We start from the raw sequence: 22,283 nt of genomic DNA, 5'->3' as shown, positions 1-22,283 counted from the left end.
AATGGTATTATATCTGCAGCAAAACTCACTAACAGTTTTACACTCAAAATACTGAGGACACTCCTCTTCTATTTACTTCTGGAAGAGCTGAGTGCACTAACCACCTGAGAGCATCTGCTTGCTTTTCTCTTACAGGATGGGATCTTAAGACAATGGCAGTCCAAACAGCCACATCAGTCAGGAGAGCAGGCGGTGTGCTACCAGCCAAGAATGTGACAGGTTTTTACTTTCCTGACAAAAATATGGTCCTCAGCCTATCCACGCATATCCTAACATACCCATGTTTGGATATGGAAAGATGCCTGTTCTCAGGTGCTATGAATATTTTTAAGAAGTCTACCTTAACAAAGTGAAAAAGAGAAGGGTCTAGGACTTCTCCCATGAGTGACACTGATTGTTACTTGGACTGTGGTACAGATAGTTTGGATTTGGAACTGAAGCGTTTTTCAGCATTGCAAAAGTTATTAAAATTAAAGCAAGAAAAACTTGCTGATCGGGTAAGACGTACTTCCCATATTACTGTTCACAGTGGAGCCCTTAAATGGAAAAGGCAGAAATAGCATGCTCTTGGATTACCTGCATTATCTGAATCTGAGATCCAAAGATCTATCTGTGGGTACAAAATAAGCCTTCACTTCCCTCTGCCAGGAGGAGGCTCAGGACATACAGAGAAAAGTAGGCTTGGTGAAGAACAGTTCAGAATTTTCCTTTTGAGTCTACCCAGGCTGCCATCAGGGCATACAGTATACCAACAGGACCAACAGGCCTGAATTACTCTGACCAGCCTCCCCGAGGACCACCACTCACACATCTTCTGCCTGTTGGTCCAGGAGCTCCATTTAAGCTCAGGCCTGGACCTTCAGTCCTCACTTGTACTGTGCTATAGTTGTGCTTGTCTTCAGCCCTGTCTGCTGGATGTACCTTGGACCTATGCTATAACCTCATCTCTAGCTGATCTCTGACCTACTCTCCTGCTGCTCTTGACTGGACTTGCTGGCTGGACCTTGTACCTGATTCATCACTTTGCTTCACCTGGGACTACACAAGGATCCTGCTGTCAGCACATTACTTTGGGTGCTGTGGGGCCCCAGCCTGGTTGGTGTGGGACCTGCCTGTGCTGTAGCCACCTTGGGTGGCTCACCCTCCCTTCTGGAGCAGTGCTGCTCTGGCTGCTCCTAGGCACTCTCAGAAGGTACTCAAAGGGTAGTCTGAAGGACAAAGAATCACGTGCTTGAGGAGCAGCATAATCTTTCAAAAAACAAAAACAAATTAGACCTCTTGGCTTCCACAGCTATTCTCAAATATCAAACCAAACTGGAACAAGTTATTAACAGTAGAGGCAGATGTTCAGATAAAGCAGTGGCACTCACTAGATGGCACAGGATGGAAAACAACTGGGAGGGAGGGCATTATTTTCCAAAACAATTGAATTTTTTAGTTAACTATGAACAGCAATGCTTGCAAAGTAAATACTAAAATAGTCACTCAAGAAGTTCCTTCTTTTATTGTCTGTGTAGTCCTTGCTATATCCTTAAGTCCTAAGAGCAATTTTTGCAAGTCTTCTGCACTGTTCACTTATACTTGCTGAATAGTTAGCATGGGCAAATGAATTCATCTCGCCTATAGGCTAACTTCACGCTCACTTTACCCAGGCACAGTAGTGTGGAAGCCGCCCCTGTAAGCACCGCGCGCTGCTCCGGACTCTGCGCCTCCACGCGTGACGGGGAAGGGAGGTACTACGGTCCCGGGGAAGGAGAAGGGCTCTGCTCGGCTCTCGCCGAGGAGAGGGCACACGCCGGCATCTGCTACCCTGCCAGTCTGACCACCCGCTCGGCCCTGCACGGCCCTTACCCGCCCGGTGGAGCGCAGCACCCCGCCATAGCTTGCACCGGGTGCACTGTTTACACGAGTCGCCATGGAGACGCGCCCGGCCCCCTCAGGACGCCTCCGCGCGCCGCCATAGCTGCCCCAGCAACGCCTGACGCGCTTGTGCGCCCGCGAGCCGCAGCAGTCCCAGCGCGGTCCGGGCCAGAGCTCAAAGAGAACTAGGCTTTGCGGAGAAGTCGAGTGCAGCACGAGGCCGTCATAACGGCGCTACCGCCCTTTTTTGGGGGGGTGGGGACAGCTGCTACTAGCCCGTGCGCGGAGGCGACCGCGGGACGCCTGTAGGCGCGCGACTCCTCCTCGCAGCCGCCCCACCGCAGGGCGTTCTGGGAGCGAAAAGCCTGGATATTGCAACGTTAACGCACACCCGGCAAAATAGGACTCTTTTCCCATGCTGCAGCGCGCGGAGAGAAATAGCGGGGCCTGGGACGCGGGGCCTTCAGGACTTGTAGTTCCAGCGAGCAGTGAGGGGAGCCAGGAGAGAGAGGGATGGACTCCACTTCCCGTCGGGCAGCGCGGCTCCATTGTGGCCGCTCTCTCACACTATTGGCTGGCGGCCGCAGCCGGGCCTCGCTCCCCGCCCGGTGACACAAAGCGAATCCAAGATGGCGGATGCGGGCGCGGGGAGCCTGCATGGGGGGGACTCGGCGTTGTCGTGCCTGCCCGAGGAGCAGGAGCTAAGCCAGCGTCTCCGCCGCCTCTACCCTGCCGTTAACCAGGAGGAGACGCCGCTGCCGCGGTCCTGGAGCCCCAAGGACAAGTACAACTACATCGGCCTCTCACAGGGCAACCTGCGCGTCCACTACAAAGGTGCCGGGCTGGGGCGGCGGGCCGGGTTTGGCCTGGAGTGCGGCCCCGCCGCCGCCCTCGGCCCTGGCCGCTCCGTCGGGGCAGCGGGGCGGCAGGCTGGGCCAACAGTTCCGGCGTCCCGTGGGCCGGCAGGGCGGCCGCGGCCACGGCTCTGACTGCCCGTGGTCACGACTCTGGTTGCTCGCAGTTCTGGGCAGGGCCGGGGAGCGAAGCAGGGCGAAGGGGCTCTGAGGCTTCTGCCGCGGCCACGGGGTGAGCAGCTCGGCGGTGGTGCTGTGGCCGGGTTTGACCCTGGTTCGGCTCTTTTCTGGGGGCAGGGAGGCTGATGCGCCCTTGTGCTGAGGGCTTTCCTGCTGACTGTATGTTGTGCCATATATAGTAGTGTCACTTTGTAGTGTCACTAGACGGGGCATGGGCCCATCTGTGTAGCTGGATCTTCTATTTACTTTGTCATCCTGCTTAAAATCTGGCAGAGGAGTCGGATGTGGTGGCCACATCGTGTAACTACATGAATTTATACTGAGCAGACATTTTTAGACTTCTCAGACTTGGGGAATCACATTGATGTTTTTCTGTCTTGCTATTGGAGGCTGTTCTCCCAATCCGCCTCAGAAAACTGATTATACCTTTTCCTGCTACTGATGTAATTCTGATCTTGCATAATCTGCTTGTTTTTTGTTTGTGTACTTTGGTTTTTAAACTACATATGTGGGAAGGGGGTGAGGTAATATCTCAGTACCTTTTGAGTGGAAACAAAGGAAAAACTGTAGTGTTTACAGTGTAGGAATTGTATATAATCACAGTGCAGGATTGTATATTTTATTTCTCTGAAAAAAACAGTTTTTAACTTTTGAATATATGCAGATACTGATTCTTGCTTCATTCAGATAGTGGTGTTTTAGAACAAAACATAAAAGACTTCAAATCTTGTAAGTATTTAAATTTCTATTCTCTTCTAGGTCATGGTAAAAATCACAAGGATGCTGCCTCAGTCAGGGCTACGCACCCCATACCTGCAGCTTGTGGCATTTATTACTTTGAAGTGAAGATCGTCAGTAAAGGTAGAGATGGGTAAGTATGTTACTCCAATTTGATTTGAAATACACATCACATTTAGGGATGTGTGTTTAGCAACTCTGCTGTGCTCTGACCTGCTTTCTGGAAGGGTTGGAGGTCATATGGGTGTTGATTATAACAGGCAGGTACATCACTGGGAGATTCTTTTGGTTAATAGATACGAAGGTGGTAGAATGCATTGGAATTTGAGGCAGTTATGGAGTTTCTTTTTGTGCTGTTTGAGTGGACAATTACAACAATTTAAGAAATTTTGAGTCTCCAGTGCAATCTGAGTTACAGTAGTTTTTTCCTTGCTAACTACATGTAGTCACTCAGATTGCTGGAACTAAAAAGAAAGTATTATGGTGCACAGAGCTGACTTAGGAACCTAGCCCAGATAAATTTGTGGCAGATGGAGAAATTGATGTTCTTTTATTTTCTCCTGCAGTGTGAGATGTATACATTGTAACCCAAACTATTTTCATGGGCGCATTTCTATTGAAATGTGAATGTTGGATTTAGCATTTATGTAGACGAGAGAATGGAGGAGGTATTTAAAGAAAGAGATACGAGGTATTTGTAAATACAGGTTGAAACTTCTGTTATCTCTCGTCCAGGGCCTGAATTTGGAGTCATTTTCTAAGGGTAAATGGCACCACAAAGTATTACGGCAGGTAACTGTGCAAGCTTGGGAGATTGTACTGGTAACAGAATGCTAGATATGAGAATATTTTTCCAAACCCAGTCATTGTTTTTGTGGCAGTGTTTAATATTTTAGGCAGACTTTGAAACTAAATTTGCCATATCAGTCTATACTACTGAGAGCAGTAGCAGCTGGAAGAACTGCAAAAGCAGCAAATCCTGTTAGTAGCACTAGAAGCAGCATGGGAACAGCCTTACTCTATTAAGATGAACTCTACTACTCCATTGAACTGTACTGGCAGTGAACTTTGGACCTCATCCAGTCTTGCAGTAACTGTATTAGACATTCTATTCCAAAATATAACTAGGTTGGGATGTAGGTGAAGTTCCTTATATGCTACTCAGGAGGCTAGGAAACTTAGAAAAATAATAAAGGGGTATTACCAACAAGATTTGGGCTTCTGCTGCTTGTGTAGATAAATTTTTAACCATAAAAAAGATACCAATCAGCTGTGTCACAGATCGAACCACACAGAATGGAAAGCAGCATAAGAGAAGGTACTGAGTATAATTCACTAATCCAGTCCTCTAAGGAAACAGGTTGAACTCTGGGCAGTTTAGGGGCCTGTGGAAAGGACAGCAAGAATTCCCAGTAGAAAACAGATTATAGATGTACTTTCTTATTACTGAAATTTCTTGGCATCATTAAATTGAGAATGGCCATTTGAGAAGGGACTTGCTAAAGGTCTTGAATTGTGTTGTATTGTGTTTGTAATACTTACTGGGCATAAACTTTCATCTGTCCAGAGGTGGATGCTGGGCTGAATGATTTAAAAATGCAAAGAGAAGACTTACCTGTATTCTTTCATGTTCACTGACTTTGTGATTAACTATTTGTCTGTTTTGAAACCCTGCGCTTGATTGATTTATATAACTGCTGAAACTAAAATCATTTACAGTGCACTTCAAGATAGTTCTCCAAAGAAATCACATTAGAAAAGGTCACTAAGCAGCACTGAATCCTTGCTGTGGTCTAGATCAATATTACAGGGAGATAATGGAATTTGCTCATCTCCCAAGATCAGTGTATTCTGTAATTACAATTGCTTTCCGGGGTTACTTTGGAAGATATAGAACCATGTGTATTAACGTTATGGTAATATAAACATGAAAACTTGGTAGCTATGATCTAGTGGCATTTTAAGAATTAGTGCAGTGGCAAACCTTTGGAGAGCTCCTCTATCTCAACTATTCTTGTATCTGATTTCTTTTACTGGTAGAGAGAAACAGAGAAATAAAAGGAGAGAGCTCAAATTTTTGTCTTTGGCATTGCAGTACTTGGGCTCTGTGATTGTGGCCTTATACTGGCCACAAGGTAAGGCCTTACAGGACAGAGTGCCTGACTGCACTTAGAATGTACTTTTATATGGTCTCATCTTTAATAGTTTGATTATTTTTCTTTTTTTTTCTTTTTTTTCTTTTTTTTTCTTTTTTTTTTCTTTTTTTTTCAGTCTGCCCTTTTGGGGTTTAATAAGTTGTAATCGTGCACTGGGACGGAGACATCTTGCTTGTTGTGAAGCTCTTCAGTGTTTGTTACACCATGGTGGCTTCAGTTTAAAGAAATAAAATACCAGAATTTGAAGAAGGGATTGGAGGGAATGGAAGGGGTTTTTCAAGTGCCCAATGTGGTTAAGCATGTCCCTAGGAAGTTCTGTAAGCCTGTTAGCAGAGGGAGGGGAAGAGAAATTTTTGTGAGCTCGTTTTCAGGGTGGGTACTTTAGGTATAAAGTTCCTGTTGTAGCTTGTCATTTTATTTGTGCTGTGTGGAGTAGTGAGGTAAGGATCATGTGATTCTGTTCACTGTGCTTCTGGATTTGGTGACAGTTTTTCAAACTTAGATGTAAAATGTGAGTGGTCAACTTTCAAAACAAGACTTACCTGAAAAATACTTTGGTGAAATGAATTTCAGAAAATATGCCATAAGGAGTTCTGATTGATTTTACTCAGCATGCAAGACGGATATATTTCTTTGCTAATGAATCTGTTATAATCTAGCACTGTATACCTAAGTTATGTGCTGACAGCTGCTGACATACCACACAAACTAATATTGGAGGTAAGAAATGGGATAGAAGCTCTAAGTGGCTTTTAGTAGGGATGTAAGAATACCATTCTGAAGCTTACGTGATTAATTTTGCAGCCTGACAAAAGATGTTGCCTTTATAGGACATGATCTGATAAGAGAGAGCTCTTGAATTGGCTATCAGACACTGGCAGTTCTGGATTGATGGTGTCACTGTGGTATAGAAATGTTACAAAGCTATCAGTATCATCTTTGATCTCTCATACATGTCATTTCCAGGGATTTAAGGTGATTTAAAGCCAGTATGCTGTGTTCCACTCCTCTTGCATTTGCTGCTTGTTTGCTTACTCCTTTCTTTCTTCCCAACCCCCATTGCATCCTAGCTATCGAAAAAATAAGAATATTCAAACAAATTAGTTCTCTGTTCAGTTTCACAAACCCCAGTGCCAACGGAAGTGAAGAGAGATGGACTGCAGCAGCGTGGGCACAGGTTGCTTAAGATCACTATCTCACTGCACCCATAGCTGGCAGAACAGCTTCCACTTTTGCATTGTCTTTCTGCTCAGCTTTGTAAAGCACCTGGTCTGTAAAGGTGCACTTGTCCTGGAGGCAAATTAAATAGTTTATGACAACTTGCTATTTAATGTTTCTAGGCTTTTCTGCCTGGACACTGGTAAAAACTAGCTTATTTCTCTGGCTGATATTTCAAAGTACAATATGCAAAGAGCATCGTCTAGGAATTCGTTCGTGCACTTTAGAAACCTTTATCAGCTTTTCTTAGCTTTGGATCTTCCACTGTTTGTGCGCTGAGATATAACCGCTATTTTAAAAAAAGATGATTGAGACTTGTTTCTAGCTGAACACTAGTCATTTCTCATTATGGTGGTTTTATTCTATATTGATAAGAGGTCATGTTTATCTGCTTTCTCTTTTTTCCTAGGAGGGAGCAGCTGCTAGACTACCATTGAAAAGGAGGCTTATGTCCTTCACATAACACATCAGATCTGACAGTAGATTGATCTGCTGATCTTACTATTTTGGGGAGATGGTCCCTGTTATCAGAACAGAATTTAGTTTACAGTCCCTTCAGCTAATACCACAGCCTTCTTTTTACCTCCTTGTCTGCCAGAAACACAACAGGGAGCAGTTCTGCAACAATTTAGGATTTGCCTTTTGCCTTGTGTTTCCACACCTTTCCTCACACTGGCAATCTGTTATTATCCAGTCCTGTAGTGAGCTGGTTCAAGGAGATAACTGGCTGAAAACTGGCCACATCAAAACAATGAGAATGTTTAAAGAATTAATCTATTGATGTCACTATGTCAGTAAATGCTTTTTTTCTTTTTTTTTCTCTCTCTCTCTTTTCTTTTTAAATGAAGACTGCTTTTCAGGACTCTGCTCCCAGAATTGCCTGACTGAGGTTGAAGGAGAGTCAGTAAAGCAAGAGGCTGAGCTGGGAGATGAGTGAATAAGATTGCAGTAGCTCTCATTTAGTTCAGTTCAAACTGTTGAAGTACACTCTTAAGACTTGCTGGGGAATTAATTTCCTGTGCCACTGTGTGTCTCTCCTGAGTATTGTCAGTTAGAACAAAAGGACAAGAGACAATGGTTACACGTTACGGCAAAGGAAATGCCAGCCTGGTATAAGGAAACTATTTTCTGTGTAAAAATTGTTAAACACTGGATTAGGTGGCCCAGCAAGGCCGTGGGGGCATCACCATCTTCAAATTTGTCTGGACAAGAACCCAAGCTGCCTGATACAACTTCCAAAGTAACCCTTGTGCAGAAGGCTGAAGTAAGTGAGCTCTTGAGGTTTCTTTCAGCCTAAACCTTTATGTGGTTCTGTGAATGGCTTGATTCCAGCATTGCTCTGATGAACAGACTGGCAGAAGTGTACATGACTCTTCATGTTCCTGAGCTGCCACAAATAACTCATGCTTTTATCATAGTAGTGTTTAACTGTTCAACCTCAAATTAAAAAAAAAAATACATATATATATATATATACACACACACACACACACACACTGGGCTTTTATCCACTATATATGTATGCGCACGCACGCGCGCGCACACACATAAAATCTGTGTTTCTGTTTGTGTTTCCTGTTAACTTGTCAGTTCATCTTAAAGCTTCTATTTCCCAATTAGATAATCTCCACTTTGTAAACAGGAACAGAATCACAGAATGGGTGAGGTTAGAAGGGACCTCTGGAGATCCTCTAGTCCAACCCCCTGGCTCAAGCACGGTCACCTAGAGTGTGTTAGACAGGATCACATCCTGACGGGTTTTGAGTATCTCCAGAGAAGGAGACTCCACAACCTCTCTGGGCAACTTGTTTCAGTGCTCTGTCACTTGCACAGGAAAGAAATTCCTCCTCATATTCAGGCGGAACTTCGTGTGGTTCATTATGTGCCTATTGCCTCCTGTCCTTTTGCATGGGACAACTGAAAAAGTCTGGCCCCACCCTCTTTCCAATATCCCTTAAGATGTTGGAAGACATTAGTAAGACCCCCCCTCAGTTTTCTCTTCTCCAGGCTAAAGAGGCCCAGCTCTCACAGGCGTTCCTCATAGGGTGGATGCTCCAGTCCTCTAATCATCTTTGTAGCCCTACACTGGACTCTCTCCAGCAGCCCCATGTCTTTCTTGTACTAGGGAGCCCAGAATGGGACACGGTACTTGAGGCCTCACCAGGGCTGAGTAGAGAGGCAGGATCACCTCCCTCGACCTGCTGGCAACCCTCTTCCTAATGCACCCCAGTAGACCATTGGCCTTCCTGACTACAAGGGCGCATTGCTGGCTCATGGTTAACTTGTCATCTACCAGCACTCCCAGGTCTTTGTCTGCAGAGCTGCTCTCCAGAAGGTCAGCCCCCAGCCCATACTGGTGCATGGAGTTATTCCTCCCTAGGTGCAGGATTCTGTACTTGCCCTTGTTGAACCTCAGGAAATTCTTCTCCACCCAACCCTCCAGCCTGTCCGGGTCTCTCCAGATGACAGCACAGCCTTCAGGTGTGTCAGCCACTCCTCCCAGCTTGATATCATCAGCAAACTTGCTGAGGGGGCACTCTGCCCCTTTGAGCAGGTCATTGATGATTAAGTTGATCAGGATAGGACCCAGTACTGAGCCCTGGAGAACTCCACTAGCCACAGGCCTCTAGCTAGACTCTGTGCCACTGATGACAACCCTCTGAGCTCTGCCTTTCAGCCCGTTCTCAGTCCACCTCACTGTCCACTCATCTAAACCACACTTCCTGAGCTTGCCCAGGAGGATGTTATGGGAGACAGTGTTGAAAGCCTTGCCAAAACCAAGGTACACAACATCCGCTGCTCTTCCGTCATTTACCCAGCCAGGCATTCCATCATAGAAAGCTATCAGGTTGGTTAAGCAGGATTTCCCCTTGGTGAATCCATGCTGGCTACTCCTGGTCACCTTCTTTTCCTCCATATGCTTACACATGACATCCAGAATGAGCTGTTCCCTTGCCTTTGCAGGGATGGAGGTGAGGCTGACTGGCCTGTAGTTGCCTGGGTCTTCCTTCTTGCCCTTTTTGAAGACAGGAGTGACACTGCCTTTCTTCCAGTCCTCAGGCACCTCTCCAGTTCTCCGTGACCTTTCAAAGATGATGGAGAGCAGCCTGGCAACAGTGTCCGCCAGTTCCCTCAGTACCCGTGGGTGCATCCCATCAGGGCCCATGGTTTTGTGAATGTCAAGTTTGCCCAGGTCTCTAAGATCTCTAATCCTATCCTCCTCAACCAGTGTCTGGAAGACTCCTCAGAGTAGGGCAATCAACCTACAGCTTTCAGGCTGTTGTGACTCAGGAGGACAATTCATCTTTGTTAACCTCTTGTGGGGCAAGCTGAACTGTCTTGTGCGTGACAGTGCTTGCTTCCCTCTGCCCTTTTCTTGACCTGTTCCACTTTGCCCACTCATGTGGTGAGCTGTGAAACAGTGTGACTGAGGGGAACTCTCTAGAGATGATACTGATTGTGAGCAGATTCCTAATTCTAGTGAAAGTCATCTGGCTTGCAGTCTTCTCTCTGTTTCTGAGCTGCTCCTGGAAAAGAAGGCAGTGTGATAGCGTTTCCTGTTAATAGCTGTGTTTTCTGGTAGTTAGTTGGTTTTGGAGAGAAACTTACATGCAGAGACTTTGGAGTGCTGGAGTTTTGCGATAAGTCTGTCCAGGAATGATAGAGGCCTACTGTGTGTCCACAGTGGCTTGAGATGTAGACAATTGTATGCAAAAGAGCAAGCATGACTGTGAGTAGAGGACATGCTTTGTGGTACAGCCCTCTGCCTCTGGAGTGAGGCAGATTCTTGAGAACTTCAAGCTGATCTCTGGTAGGCTGCTGCTCAAAGAAGCAGTAGAGCTCTTTCTCCTGCTATGATTCTCCCCCCACCCCTTTTTTTCCTTTGTGCCATCACTAGTTACTGTATAGTGAGCTGGATCAAGTTAACTGTCTTTTTGTTGGATTGATTTTCAACTGCATCAGTTCCTTGATATGATATTTTCTGTGCATTAAGTGGAGAAGAGAAAGGCCAGAAAGGAGAACAGAAGAGGGAGAACTGGAAGACATGGGCAATAGTGAGCCTTGGTATCCTTCTTTAAGCACCAACTTGAACTGTTTCACAGTCTGCTGTCCAGAGATGTCAGTTAGTGATAGCTTAGATCACTGGCATTTTTCTGAGAAAGGGAGTGAATAATGCTTTGAGGAAAGAGGCCCAAGAGCTACTCTAGCTTAATCTCTGCCAGGTTATTTAAAATCTTTCTTTTTACTTTGTTACACAAGAATTTTCGTCATATTAGGCCAAGTGCATCATATCCCAGACTTAAAAATAACTCAGTTTCTCCCTGACTGAAAAAGAAAAATAAAGGTCAGATGTACTGGTTGCTTAGCAGGCTTTACATTAGTACTAAGTAATCTATTCCTTGCCAGTTTTCCATTTCTCTTCAGCATATGGTGAATGCAACTGCTGTTTGAAAAGCCTTTTGCTAGTGTGCTCTAATGGTTTCCAGATGCTGATAGGCCTGTCTGTGTCCTCTCTGATGTCAGTGGCTTTAATGGCATGGTTGTCTGTGTTCATCCATCAGCTGGTTATACTGCAGATACCTTGTAATGTGAGTCTGGCTGTGGTTGTAGTGTAGGTTAAGGAATTGTATATGGCAGCTGAAGGTTTCTAACCTCTGCTTGTGCTGAATGAGCCCTTATTTGTATCTGATAAGCTTGTCAATAACTGCTTTCCTCCCCTTTTTGTTTTTTCCCATCTTTCCCACCTTCCTATTCTCCAGAATCCAAAACCAGTAGCTAGTAAGCAGTTGTTCTTCTCTTCACGGGTATGTCTGTCTGCTGGAATTCATATTATTCCTCAGACATTCGTGTAAATAAGCCAATTCATAAATACACCCTGCCCAACTGGACTGCATAAATAGTTCTCACTTTGTTCATGTTTATAGTCTTGTCCAAGCAATTCTTTCTTACTCAGCTACTGGCTGGCTGAGCTCTATTCTTCTAATCCTTTGGTGTTCCGAAGTGCACAGATACTCTTGTTTTCTTTGGAGATTTCACCGTAATTGATGGCATCATGCTAAATGTTATTTCATGTTGTTGATCAGCAAAGCTCTTGTAAACTGGAGTAAGACTGAAAAGACTGAAAGCATTTTTTTTTTAATTTAAGGCAAATTGTGAGATGGGAGTATCTGATTTGCCCTTGATGGTTGTTTTTTCATATTATTAAAAAAAATAACAAAGTGGAAACTAAAACTCTGCACTTTACAGAAGTATCTTGGCCATCCATTGTCGTGGGAGAATATCAATTTGCCTTTAGAGCAATTTGTAAAATAAGGAAATAAAATGGAATTAGTGATGGTGATAGTACCTCTGAGGTATCTCACCAATGGCCCTTGATTTTTTCTCCCTTAATTCTTGTTCATCACTTTTGATTTTCTCTTTACTATATGTGACTTTTTCACTTGTGGTTTATGCACTTCGGTTCTTCTTTCTTCCTGATGATTTTTTTTCCCATGTCCAGTTAGAGCTGTGAGATCCTGTACAGTAAAAAAAAAAAAAAAAAAAAGAAAGCTTCAGGAAAAGTGTCCCCCCCACCTTCTGTTTCTAAGTATCTGCTATAGAAAAGGTAAGAATTAGTAAAAAGTATATTAGAATAAATAGAACATTTTTATGATATTTGTAAAACATTATTCTTCAGAATATTTTTATAATGAATACATCAAATTATGGATTATTAGGATTATATACCTAAGCAATTTTCTGTTTAGTAATTAAATTGTACAAGTTGCATAACTTTTTTATAGACAGAATTTTTCCTTCATTTATAAAGTTTAGGGGTGATGAACTGCTAGGGAAATTATCATTTACTATGAAGCTTGAATATAATTTCAGCCCATAAAGTTTAATTGTGTTAACTGTATTATAGTGACTTTATAGTCAGATCAATTTTCTTAAATGCTAAGTTCTTAGGATTGATGTTCCTTATTGTGGAGATGTCAACACACAGATTTTTGAGTTCAGTGTATGTTGATTTCCCAGTGCCCTTCCTAGCTCTCTGTCTGGGTATCTCTCTGTCTCTGTGTTAAAGTATTTCTATTTCTTAAGTGCATCCATTGCTGTTTCTATTAATTTATATGTAATGCATTTTCCACACAATTAAAAAATGCTTCTTACAAACAGGTATCTGTTGCAGAGACTTCATTTTCTCCAAGATTTCATGAAAACTTGTCTTAGCAAGTAAATCCTCTTTTCATAGATTCAAAGATGTCTCATTCCAGGAAAAATGTCAAGTTGCTTAAACTGGCAGTCCTGCACTCTAAATCCATATGGTCATGGAAACCTGTTTAACTTCCTTAATATGTGGGATAAAAAGAATTCAGCAACACTGAACTATGTTTTTGGAAATATGCTTAGTTAATTAGCAGGACAAACTGAACAAAAATCATACTTGTTCAACTTAGTGCAAGCAGGATGAATAATCAGAGAATTAATATCAGTGTTGTTGCCAAACTGTTGCCAAACACAGATGCTGTTCCCAGCCTGAATTCACCATTGCCACTGATGTGGTTTATTTGAACTTTTTTGAATAACAACTGACTTAGCAGAGAAGTCAGCTGTCATAACTGAAAGTCTAAACCTAAAAAACTAGCTTAGTAGGATACCTTAGTTTCAGATACAGTTGCAAGGCAATTGGTCAAGACCTCTGTACGTTGGAGGGTTTGGGATCATTTTAGACAGTGTTTATGGCGGAGTAGTTAGTCATTCTGGGCAGATCCCAACGGAGTGATTCCAGCCTGGATAGGCTTGTATTAGGCCCTTTCTTTCTTAAATGATGCTCAAGTTAAGTAGTCACCTCTGTCTTTATCTTCTATCTTTCTGTATTCCTAAATATATTGTTAACATACATCATCATTTATTTCTGTTCCTGAAGATAACTCATCCAGAGAAAGGAGAGATTTGATCTTCCCTACAGCTGACAGACACCAGTTCTTCATTTTGTGGTAGTCTGTTTTTATCACATGACTCTAAAATTGTAAGGGAGCTGGGAATCTGATGCCTTGGTCTAGGGAAAAAATTTTATTCTTCTTTCTGTAGTTTTGACAGCCTTTACACATAAATGGACTGAAAAAATGTGCTTTGTTACCATGTTACTGAGTCTAATTTTGTTCTAATTGCTCACATTCTTCAATGCTTATTTGTTTTTCAGAACTTTTCCACTGCTTTTCAGGCTAATGTGCAGTGAACTCTATGCCTTGGGAGTTTTTAATAAGCTGTTTACAATTTTTTCCTGCCTTTGTCTGTTTCTTTTCAGTCTTGCATTATTTGTATTTACAATTCCCTCTGCTTAGGGAACTGGAATTCTTTCTGGAGCCAGTCAATGCTATTTCTGAAGCATTGTTACAGAACAGCACAATATTTGCTTATAAAACCACTACTCCTTCCACTTTAGAAATACATTATATTGCAGTGTGACATAGTATCAAAATATTTGTTGTTTGACTGAGGAGTCAGAAAGTTGGAATTTGGTATTTATGTATAATGGGTAATTTTTTTTTAACAGATGTAAAGCTAGACTTGTTTTTCAGTGCATTGAAATAATTCCCCTCCCCCTCATCACAACTGGAAGAATATGAAGTTTCAGATATTAAGTTTATATGACTTATCATTTCTTTCCACTCTTTAAACCTAGCATGAATTCTGGGTTCACTATGGACAATAAGAATAACAGTTCAAAGCTTTGCAAAATAAACTGTGAAAGCCTCTGAAATGCTGTCAGTGTGATGAGATGTATTATTAATCTCTAATTTAGTAATTTGGCTTGACTATTCTAGGCTTAACTGTGCACGTGCTGAAAGAGTGGGATGCAAGATAGCTGGGAGGAGCAGATTCCTACCAGATAAGTGTGATTATCATTTATGAAGGAATAAAAAGGATTGCAGGATGCAGTAAACCTTTGAATCATAAACCCATTTTTAGATGATAAAAAAATACCTTGTTTAGTATGTCACTGTGCTGGATCACTTAGTCTTGACTGGCCCATGTAAAAATACAGCAGCCCCAGGAATTTCTATCATGTGATAGTCATATTGTTAGTTCACTAACTGATAGAGGAGATGCTGCTTTACTAGAAGTAGTGGCCTACAGAACAAGTTATTAATGGCTCTGTTTTCTAACTACTCTTAACTTTGGGGCCAGAGTGTTTCTGAGTATGTGTACTAAAGCATGTTCCAGGAGAGGCTACTGTCTCAGTGTGTTACTGGTACAGTAAAGAAGAGTTCTAGGCTTGTGACAATTAGCTAGCTTACCAACGTGTTACGGTTATGCTGTGTGTTTTTCTGCCTTCATTTCCCCAACTTTTAGATGGGATGAGTCTTTTGATAGATTAAGAAATAAAGGGGGGAAACTGTAGTCTCTCTCTTTTTGTGAGAACGCCTTGATAAATCTGCTCTGCTAGTTGTCAGTGCTAGCATTTGAGACAAATGCAATTTTTAAGATCCTTAGAGAAAGACTACAGCTTTTGGGGTAAAGAAATGCATCCTTCTTTTTATAAGGTGTACTGCCCTCGTCCTGTTATGGCTATGGAGTAACTGCTTTCTCCCTCCTGCCTCACTCTTATTTATTTTGCATATGGCAATGCCTTCTAAGTGCTGGGTGCTTTCCAGGCACTCAGGGAGATAATTTTTGCTCCAGAAACCTTGATACTGAAGAATATCAAATATGCATGCAAGTTTTCCTCTGTCCTTTCTTTCCTTCCCCTGGCTAGTAAGTGCACTTGAGAAGCAGAGTAGGTGCAAGTGATAAAATTCTGTGTTAGCTACTTGCTGTCAGGCGGGTCTGTTTTCAGCTTTTGTGCTGAGCTCAGAAGGATTTCTTTGGATTGCTTGCATAAAGTAGCTCTAAACTAGCCAAAACTTTTCTGATACTGTATTTGACAGGCTCTCTGAACATTATGTTTGTTCTTTTGATGCAAAGGATTGCTTGTCACATGGATGGATTTCCCTTCTGGTTGTTGTTTTCCTCTGACTTCTTGAGAATCCATGTATTTTGGACTGCGAGATCTTTGACAAACTTACAGTCTTAAACATAGTATTGAAAATTGAAAATCAACTAATCCTATCTCTGTCTTGGACAAACACTTCAAAGGCTGGTGGGAAAGGGAAATTGCAGGCTCAGCAATGTATTCATATCGTAAAAGTTAAAAAAATAAACAAAAGACCTAGAAACTGATAAATCCTAAATGCAGCTATTTACAAAGACATAATTTTTTCACCTCTGGCAGAGAACATGCAGGCTGCTTTCATTTCAGCCACACTCCAAGTGCAGCTTGGCATCATCTCTAGTTCTCGGTTCATTCTGGATGACTTTTTTCTGTTGTGTCAGATGAGTAGGGTGGGTGGTGTGATAGGAAAGAGTTGTGATGCCATATGTAGCCTTGAACTGTGCTTTCTTGTGGGATACCTCTGAGGGCAAAGCCCCAGAAAAGGTTACCACCTCTCTACCATCTTGAGATCCAGATATCAGGCACTTTTGGTCAGTAGATCCCTGGATTCATTTGACTAGCTTTATCTAGTATGTGGAGTTCTGGAATGGGGAAGAGCAGTCCTGCTACAGATAAGTGTAAATAATAGATCCTGAGTCTAACTGAGCCTTTCCTATATTCTGGTCACTAGCTGGTGTGAATGTTGGGACAAGTAGAACCGAACAGGAAGAAACTGTGACTGCAGCAGGTATACATCCATCCAGGAGTTGATGCCACTTCTGTAATGGGGATGCAAAGCCGGTACATACAGCAAATAGTAAAAGCAAGAGTTTGACTTTCTGATCTAGGGAATTAGAGACTTGAAGCAGGAGTTTGGAGGGTGGAGAATAAAAGACTGGGATTCAAATCTGGGTAAATCTAAACCATGTGAATTTCCATTTTTTTTTTTCTTTCTCTCTCTCTCTTTTTTTTCAATCTTGGCTTTCGCATCTGGAAACTCTAGCATCCTGTTCTCTGAAGTCTTCCAGGTGTTATCATAAGGCTTCTTTGTACTGGGTTAGGAGCAGTCTGATAAGCTATGTGACCTACTGTGTAGCTTCACTGTAGTGAAGTACTGTCACCTTCAATTGTGAATTGATGACGTGATAGGATCACGGAAGTGATGCTGAAATGTCATTATGGTTGTCTGTATGTTAGAAGTTACAGCTGTGGACATTGTGTCGGTGGGAGTCCTGCAGTGGTGCCTGGCCTGTAGATATTGATTGTGTGTCAGATGAAGACTTGTCGTAGAGGTGTGTTTGTGCAAGGGGTCAGAGCTGGTCAATTTGTGTCTAAATGATGTATCCAGCTTGCTGATTGAAAGGTAACTTTTGTCTACTAGCCTTCCCAGTGCAGAGCAAATCTTCAAGGTAAGTGTCGTACTGAAATATCAGTCGAAGATAACCTGAAGTCTACGTGTCAAAAAGTTAAACCTTTTCATCTAAATTATTTAAGAAGATTAATATGGTATGATCAGCTGCTAAATTTTTTAATTGAATTAGTACACCCAAATACAGAATTCCTTTTGGTTAAAATGTAACGAAAGCAAATAGAGCCATCAATGAACTTCTCTACTTATATGACTGTATAAAGGCTTGAAACAGCCTCTTTAAGAGAGACTTTAAGTTACTCAAATGTTATCACTCCTGTGAAATAACTTTCCTTGTGGCTTTTTGGATAATTTCTGATCAGTGACAAATGAATAGTGAATACTGAGTGCTTCTTGGATGAGTTGTGTGTTTTTATTTTCTTTTTTATCAGTAGGACTTAAAGCATTAATTTAGATGTACAGTTGTCATTTCAGGCTTCCCATCTCTTTTCTAGGGGAAGTCTTTTATTAGTAGAGGTAAAAATTGATTTTTTTTAAAAAAAATATCAATTTAAATGGCAACATTGAAAATGTCTGCACTGCTAAATCATACTGAAAGTTCTATTTGGAGCCAGACGCAGATGTTATCCTGGTTAGGTGTCATCCAGCTGCAGTAGCAGACATGCTGATGTTTGCTGCTGAAGTACTTGGAGATTAGAGAAGGCAGGAGGAATCGACTCTGGGTCTCCACCAAAAAACTTTGTCTCTTTGTACTTACTCTTGCCATGTTCAAAGTGCTGTAAGACACAGAGGGGAAAGATGTTAGCAGTCCTGCTGGTCATGTGTTGTACAGCAGTGTGTGTGATGCCAGCATCTTCTGGAACTCTAACTTGTTAGTAAAGTTCTTTAGTTACCTGCTGTTGTCAAGGAGAGCCAGTGTATCCAGAAAAAGGGCAAAGTATAGCCTTCTAAGTTGATGTTAACTGATGGTAAGTATGACTGCTCTAGCCTGTTAAAATTTTTAAAAAACAACTACTATGCTCTGGACAGGGCTGGGGTACAACAGGAGTCTGAAAAAAAAAATTGACACTATGGTAACTATGTAGGTTGCAGATAAGTGAAGATAAGACTGTTATTCTGACTGAATCACTGTTATGTATTTCGGTGTATTTTTGTGTGTTTTTCTTCTGTGACTACTTGAAATTGATCTGTTGTGTTGCAGCATTATTGAATCGTGTGGATAGGGTTCTTCCAGACATTTAGTGCTCACTGCTGAGAGGATAGTTTCATGAGATATCTTTTGCCTGACCTTTGAGGAATATTATTATATGCGATGAATCATGGACTTAATATATCCCAAAACATTTCTATATAAGATTTTTTTTTGCTGTTTGAAAATAGCTACTGTTGTTTCTTACATTTTTCTTGTACTGCTGTATCAGTGCTTCAGCAGCTGTACTCCTTGAATCCCTCAAAAATTGACTCCAGTTAAAGAAAACCCCACATGGAGTCTGGCCACACCTGAAACCTCCAAAACCAGTAATGGTGTAGGTATATAGACTTTGTGCAGATTTATATATGTTATACATTAATTGATAGTAGATGGCAAAAGCAAACTTGCTGGCATCTTCAGAAATAATAGCCAGAATCACGTAAGTGACAATGTAGAGTTTTGGATATAAGCTGTGCTGTGAAGTTGATACCCAGCATGGTGAGAGACTGGTGTTTTGTTTTATATTGTCTGGAAATTCAGTGCACAGATCTGCAGTCATTATGCTCCTGTTTTAAAGTTTGTCTTGAACCTTATGTGGAAGCACAAGTAGAAGGCAAAATTATGTGAACTGGAGAGGCTTGTGGTCACTTTCATCTTTTTGCAGTAACACGTTTAATAGTGCTGTATTATCTAGACTGATATGTAATCTTAATTTAGAGATTCTGGATTTGTAGTACTTGAGTTCTGTAAAAATACAAGCTTACACCCCGATTTAAAGGTATTTTGTCCAGAAAAGGAAAAATACTACTGTATGTGTTTTTCCTCTTGGTTATGTGAATGGGATTTGCTGTAGTACAGAAAAGAGGGAGAGTGGATCTTTGCATAGAAGATAATGAAGTTAACCAAGATAATCTGAAGTGGGAGATGACCTGCTTAATCTGCGTCCAGTAATTATGCTGTTTGTTATAATTTCCAACAGTTGCTCAGTGAGGTCGCCAGAACAGTAACAATAATGCAGTGACTGCATTGTGTCATTGTGCATCAAGGGGTGGAGATAAAAGGGACCCCATCAAAATGCTGCAGCCATGATGCTGATGAAGCTAGGTGCCACGGATGTGTGCAGAAGTGGTGTCCACTCTCTCTGTTAAATTCCAGGTGTGCTAGTGTCAACACTGTCAACAGCAACAGGAATAGAGACAGAGGAACAGAAAATCACCCTCAGGCAGTAAGAAGGCAGAGTTGGCAAATGGCTGTATGCCAAGGGAGCTGTGCTGTATGATACTGAAACTAAAGAAGCTGACATCAACACAAGACAAAGCAGCGCTAGAGGAGACGAAGTGAGCGCAATTCTGTATTTCACCTTCAACTCAGCCAGATAGATAGGACACAAGAGGGGTTCCCTACACTGAATGATATACCCTGCTCGTTGAACAAAATTTGGCTACGACCAGCATATCCAGGAAATCTTAGGCTTGCTAATGTGATTCAGTGAAGGTGATGGGGATCATTTTGCTACAGTAACTGAGGGGTCTGTTCTATAAGAGTTCTATATTAAGTGACTCCAAGACTGCCAAAGCAGCTCCAAGTGCTGTGGTATTATTGGTCCAGGCTTCGTGGGTGCCTTTGTTTAATGTTTAAACAGTTAGGGACCTTGAACTCTAGATCACAGTTCATCTGAGGGTTGAACAACTGGAAGAGGTGGCACTTCTCACTGCTCTCTGATGCAATGTAGACCAGGAAAGTAGTTCTAACAGTGGACTGTAGTCTCACTACTGGCATACACACTTGAAAAGAGATCAAAACTCCAAAAAACAGTGGGTAGCAAGGAAAACTCTTAAGCAGCAGAGTGTTTCAGTCTTGGTGGGAGTATGAGAATTGAAATGATAACAAACACAGTCTGTTTTATATGCAAATACGCTAATAAGGTGGTGAGGAAGAGCTAGAGCACACCCTGGAGGTAGAGGAAAAAATCTTCCATATTATGCCAGGCAGATTGTAAACACAAATTTTGTTTGGCCTGTATAAATTGTGTTTATGTCACATCAGAGCATGACATTGAAACTAAATTCTTAGACAACATAAATGACTTCTTCAGAGATGCTAGTCAGGGAAATCATGAGAGGAAATGTAACTTCTGACTCATGCTCTGAACAGTACAAGAGATGTACTTCAAAAATATTTTTGTCTATAAGCTGTTCTGCATGCTTAAAATTCTCTAAGAATCACAGAATGTTTGAAGTTGGAAGGGACCTCTGGAGATCCTCTAGTCCAACCCCCTGGCTCAAGCACGGTCACCTAGAGTGTGTTAGACAGGATCACATCCTGACGGGTTTTGAGTATCTCCAGAGAAGGAGACTCCACAACCTCTCTGGGCAACTTGTTTCAGTGCTCTGTCACTTGCACAGGAAAGAAATTCCTCCTCATATTCAGGCGGAACTTCGTGTGGTTCATTATGTGCCTATTGCCTCCTGTCCTTTTGCATGGGACAACTGAAAAAGTCTGGCCCCACCCTCTTTCCAATATCCCTTAAGATGTTGGAAGACATTAGTAAGACCCCCCCCCCTCAGTTTTCTCTTCTCCAGGCTAAAGAGGCCCAGCTCTCACAGGCATTCCTCATAGGGTGGATGCTCCAGTCCTCTAATCATCTTTGTAGCCCTACACTGGACTCTCTCCAGGTTCCATGCCTCTTGTACAGAGCTGGACACAGTACTCGAGATGAGGCCTCACTAGGGCTGAGTAGAGAGGCAGGATCACCTCCCTCGACTTGCTGGCAACCCTCTTCCTAATGCACCCCAGGAGACCAGGAGACCATTGGCTTTCCTGGCCACCAGGGCACATTGCTGGCTCATAGTTAAGTTGTCATCCAGCAGCACTCCCAGGTCTTTGTCTGCAGAGCTGCTCTCCAGCAGGTCAGCCCCCAACTTGTACTGGTGCATGGAGTTATTCCTCCCTAGGTGCAGGATTCTGCACTTGCCCTTGTTGAAGTTCAGGAGATTTCTTCTCCACCCAACCCTCCAGCCTGTCCAGGTCTCTCCGAATGGCAGCACAGCCCTCAGGTGTATTCCATACAGGCCCACGGATTTGTGGATGTCAAGCTTGCCCAGAAGATCTCTAATCCTATCCTCCTCAACCAAAGGAAAGTCTTCCTTTTTCCAGACTTTCTCTCTCATCTCCATGCTCCGGGATTCTTGAGGGCTGCCCTTATCAGTGAAGACTGAAGCAAAGAAGGCATTTAGTAATTCTGCCTTCTCTGTATTCTTTGTCACCATTTCCCCCACCCCACTCAGTAGCAGGCCCACATTTTCCCTAGTCCTCCTCTTGCTACTGATGTATTTGAAAAAGTCCTTCTTATTGTCCTTAATATCCCTTGCAAGACTTAATTCCAAATGGGCCTTAGCCTTCCTCATCGCATCTTTATGTGCTCTGACAGCATTCCTGTAAATCTCCCAAGTAGCCTGTTCCCTCTCCCACATTCTGTGTGCTTTCTTCTTCTGTTGGAGTTTTGTCAGGAGCTCTTTGCTCATCCATGCAGGTCTCTTGCCCTCCTTCCTGGACTTCTTTCTCCTTGGGATGCACCACTCTTGAGCTTGGAGAAAGTGATGTTTGAATACTAGCCAGCTCTCCTGGACCCCCCTTCCTTCTATGGCCTTAACCCGTGGGATTCCTCCAAGTAGGTCTCTGAAGAGCCCAAAGTCTGCTCTCCTGAAGTCCAGGGTTACAATCCTGCTTATTGCCTTGCTTCTTTCTTGCAGGATCC

The 22,283-nt window shown here is 42.7% G+C and overlaps 1 protein-coding gene across 6 annotated transcripts in view; it reads left to right on the top strand.

Moving 5' to 3' along the window:
• The first annotated feature begins 2,478 nt into the window (after positions 1-2,478).
• RANBP10 (RAN binding protein 10) overlaps positions 2,479-22,283 on the top strand; it is a 77,089-nt gene continuing 57,284 nt past the window's right edge. For 5 of the 6 annotated variants that reach the window (XM_062586222.1, XM_062586221.1, XM_062586220.1 and 2 more), the window contains exons 1-2: positions 2,479-2,694; positions 3,654-3,765. In XM_062586222.1, the coding sequence (XP_062442206.1) occupies positions 2,490-2,694; positions 3,654-3,765 (317 nt within the window). In that variant the 5' untranslated portion in view covers positions 2,479-2,489. Of the gene's footprint in view, positions 2,695-2,903; positions 2,947-3,653; positions 3,766-22,283 lie in introns of those variants that run through there. The other variant, XM_062586223.1, reaches the window with a different exon arrangement.

The sequence above is a fragment of the Rhea pennata genome, chromosome 13 (assembly GCF_028389875.1).
Source record: "Rhea pennata isolate bPtePen1 chromosome 13, bPtePen1.pri, whole genome shotgun sequence".
Lineage (NCBI taxonomy): Eukaryota > Metazoa > Chordata > Aves > Rheiformes > Rheidae > Rhea > Rhea pennata.
This window is presented reverse-complemented; position numbering and strand designations above follow the sequence as displayed.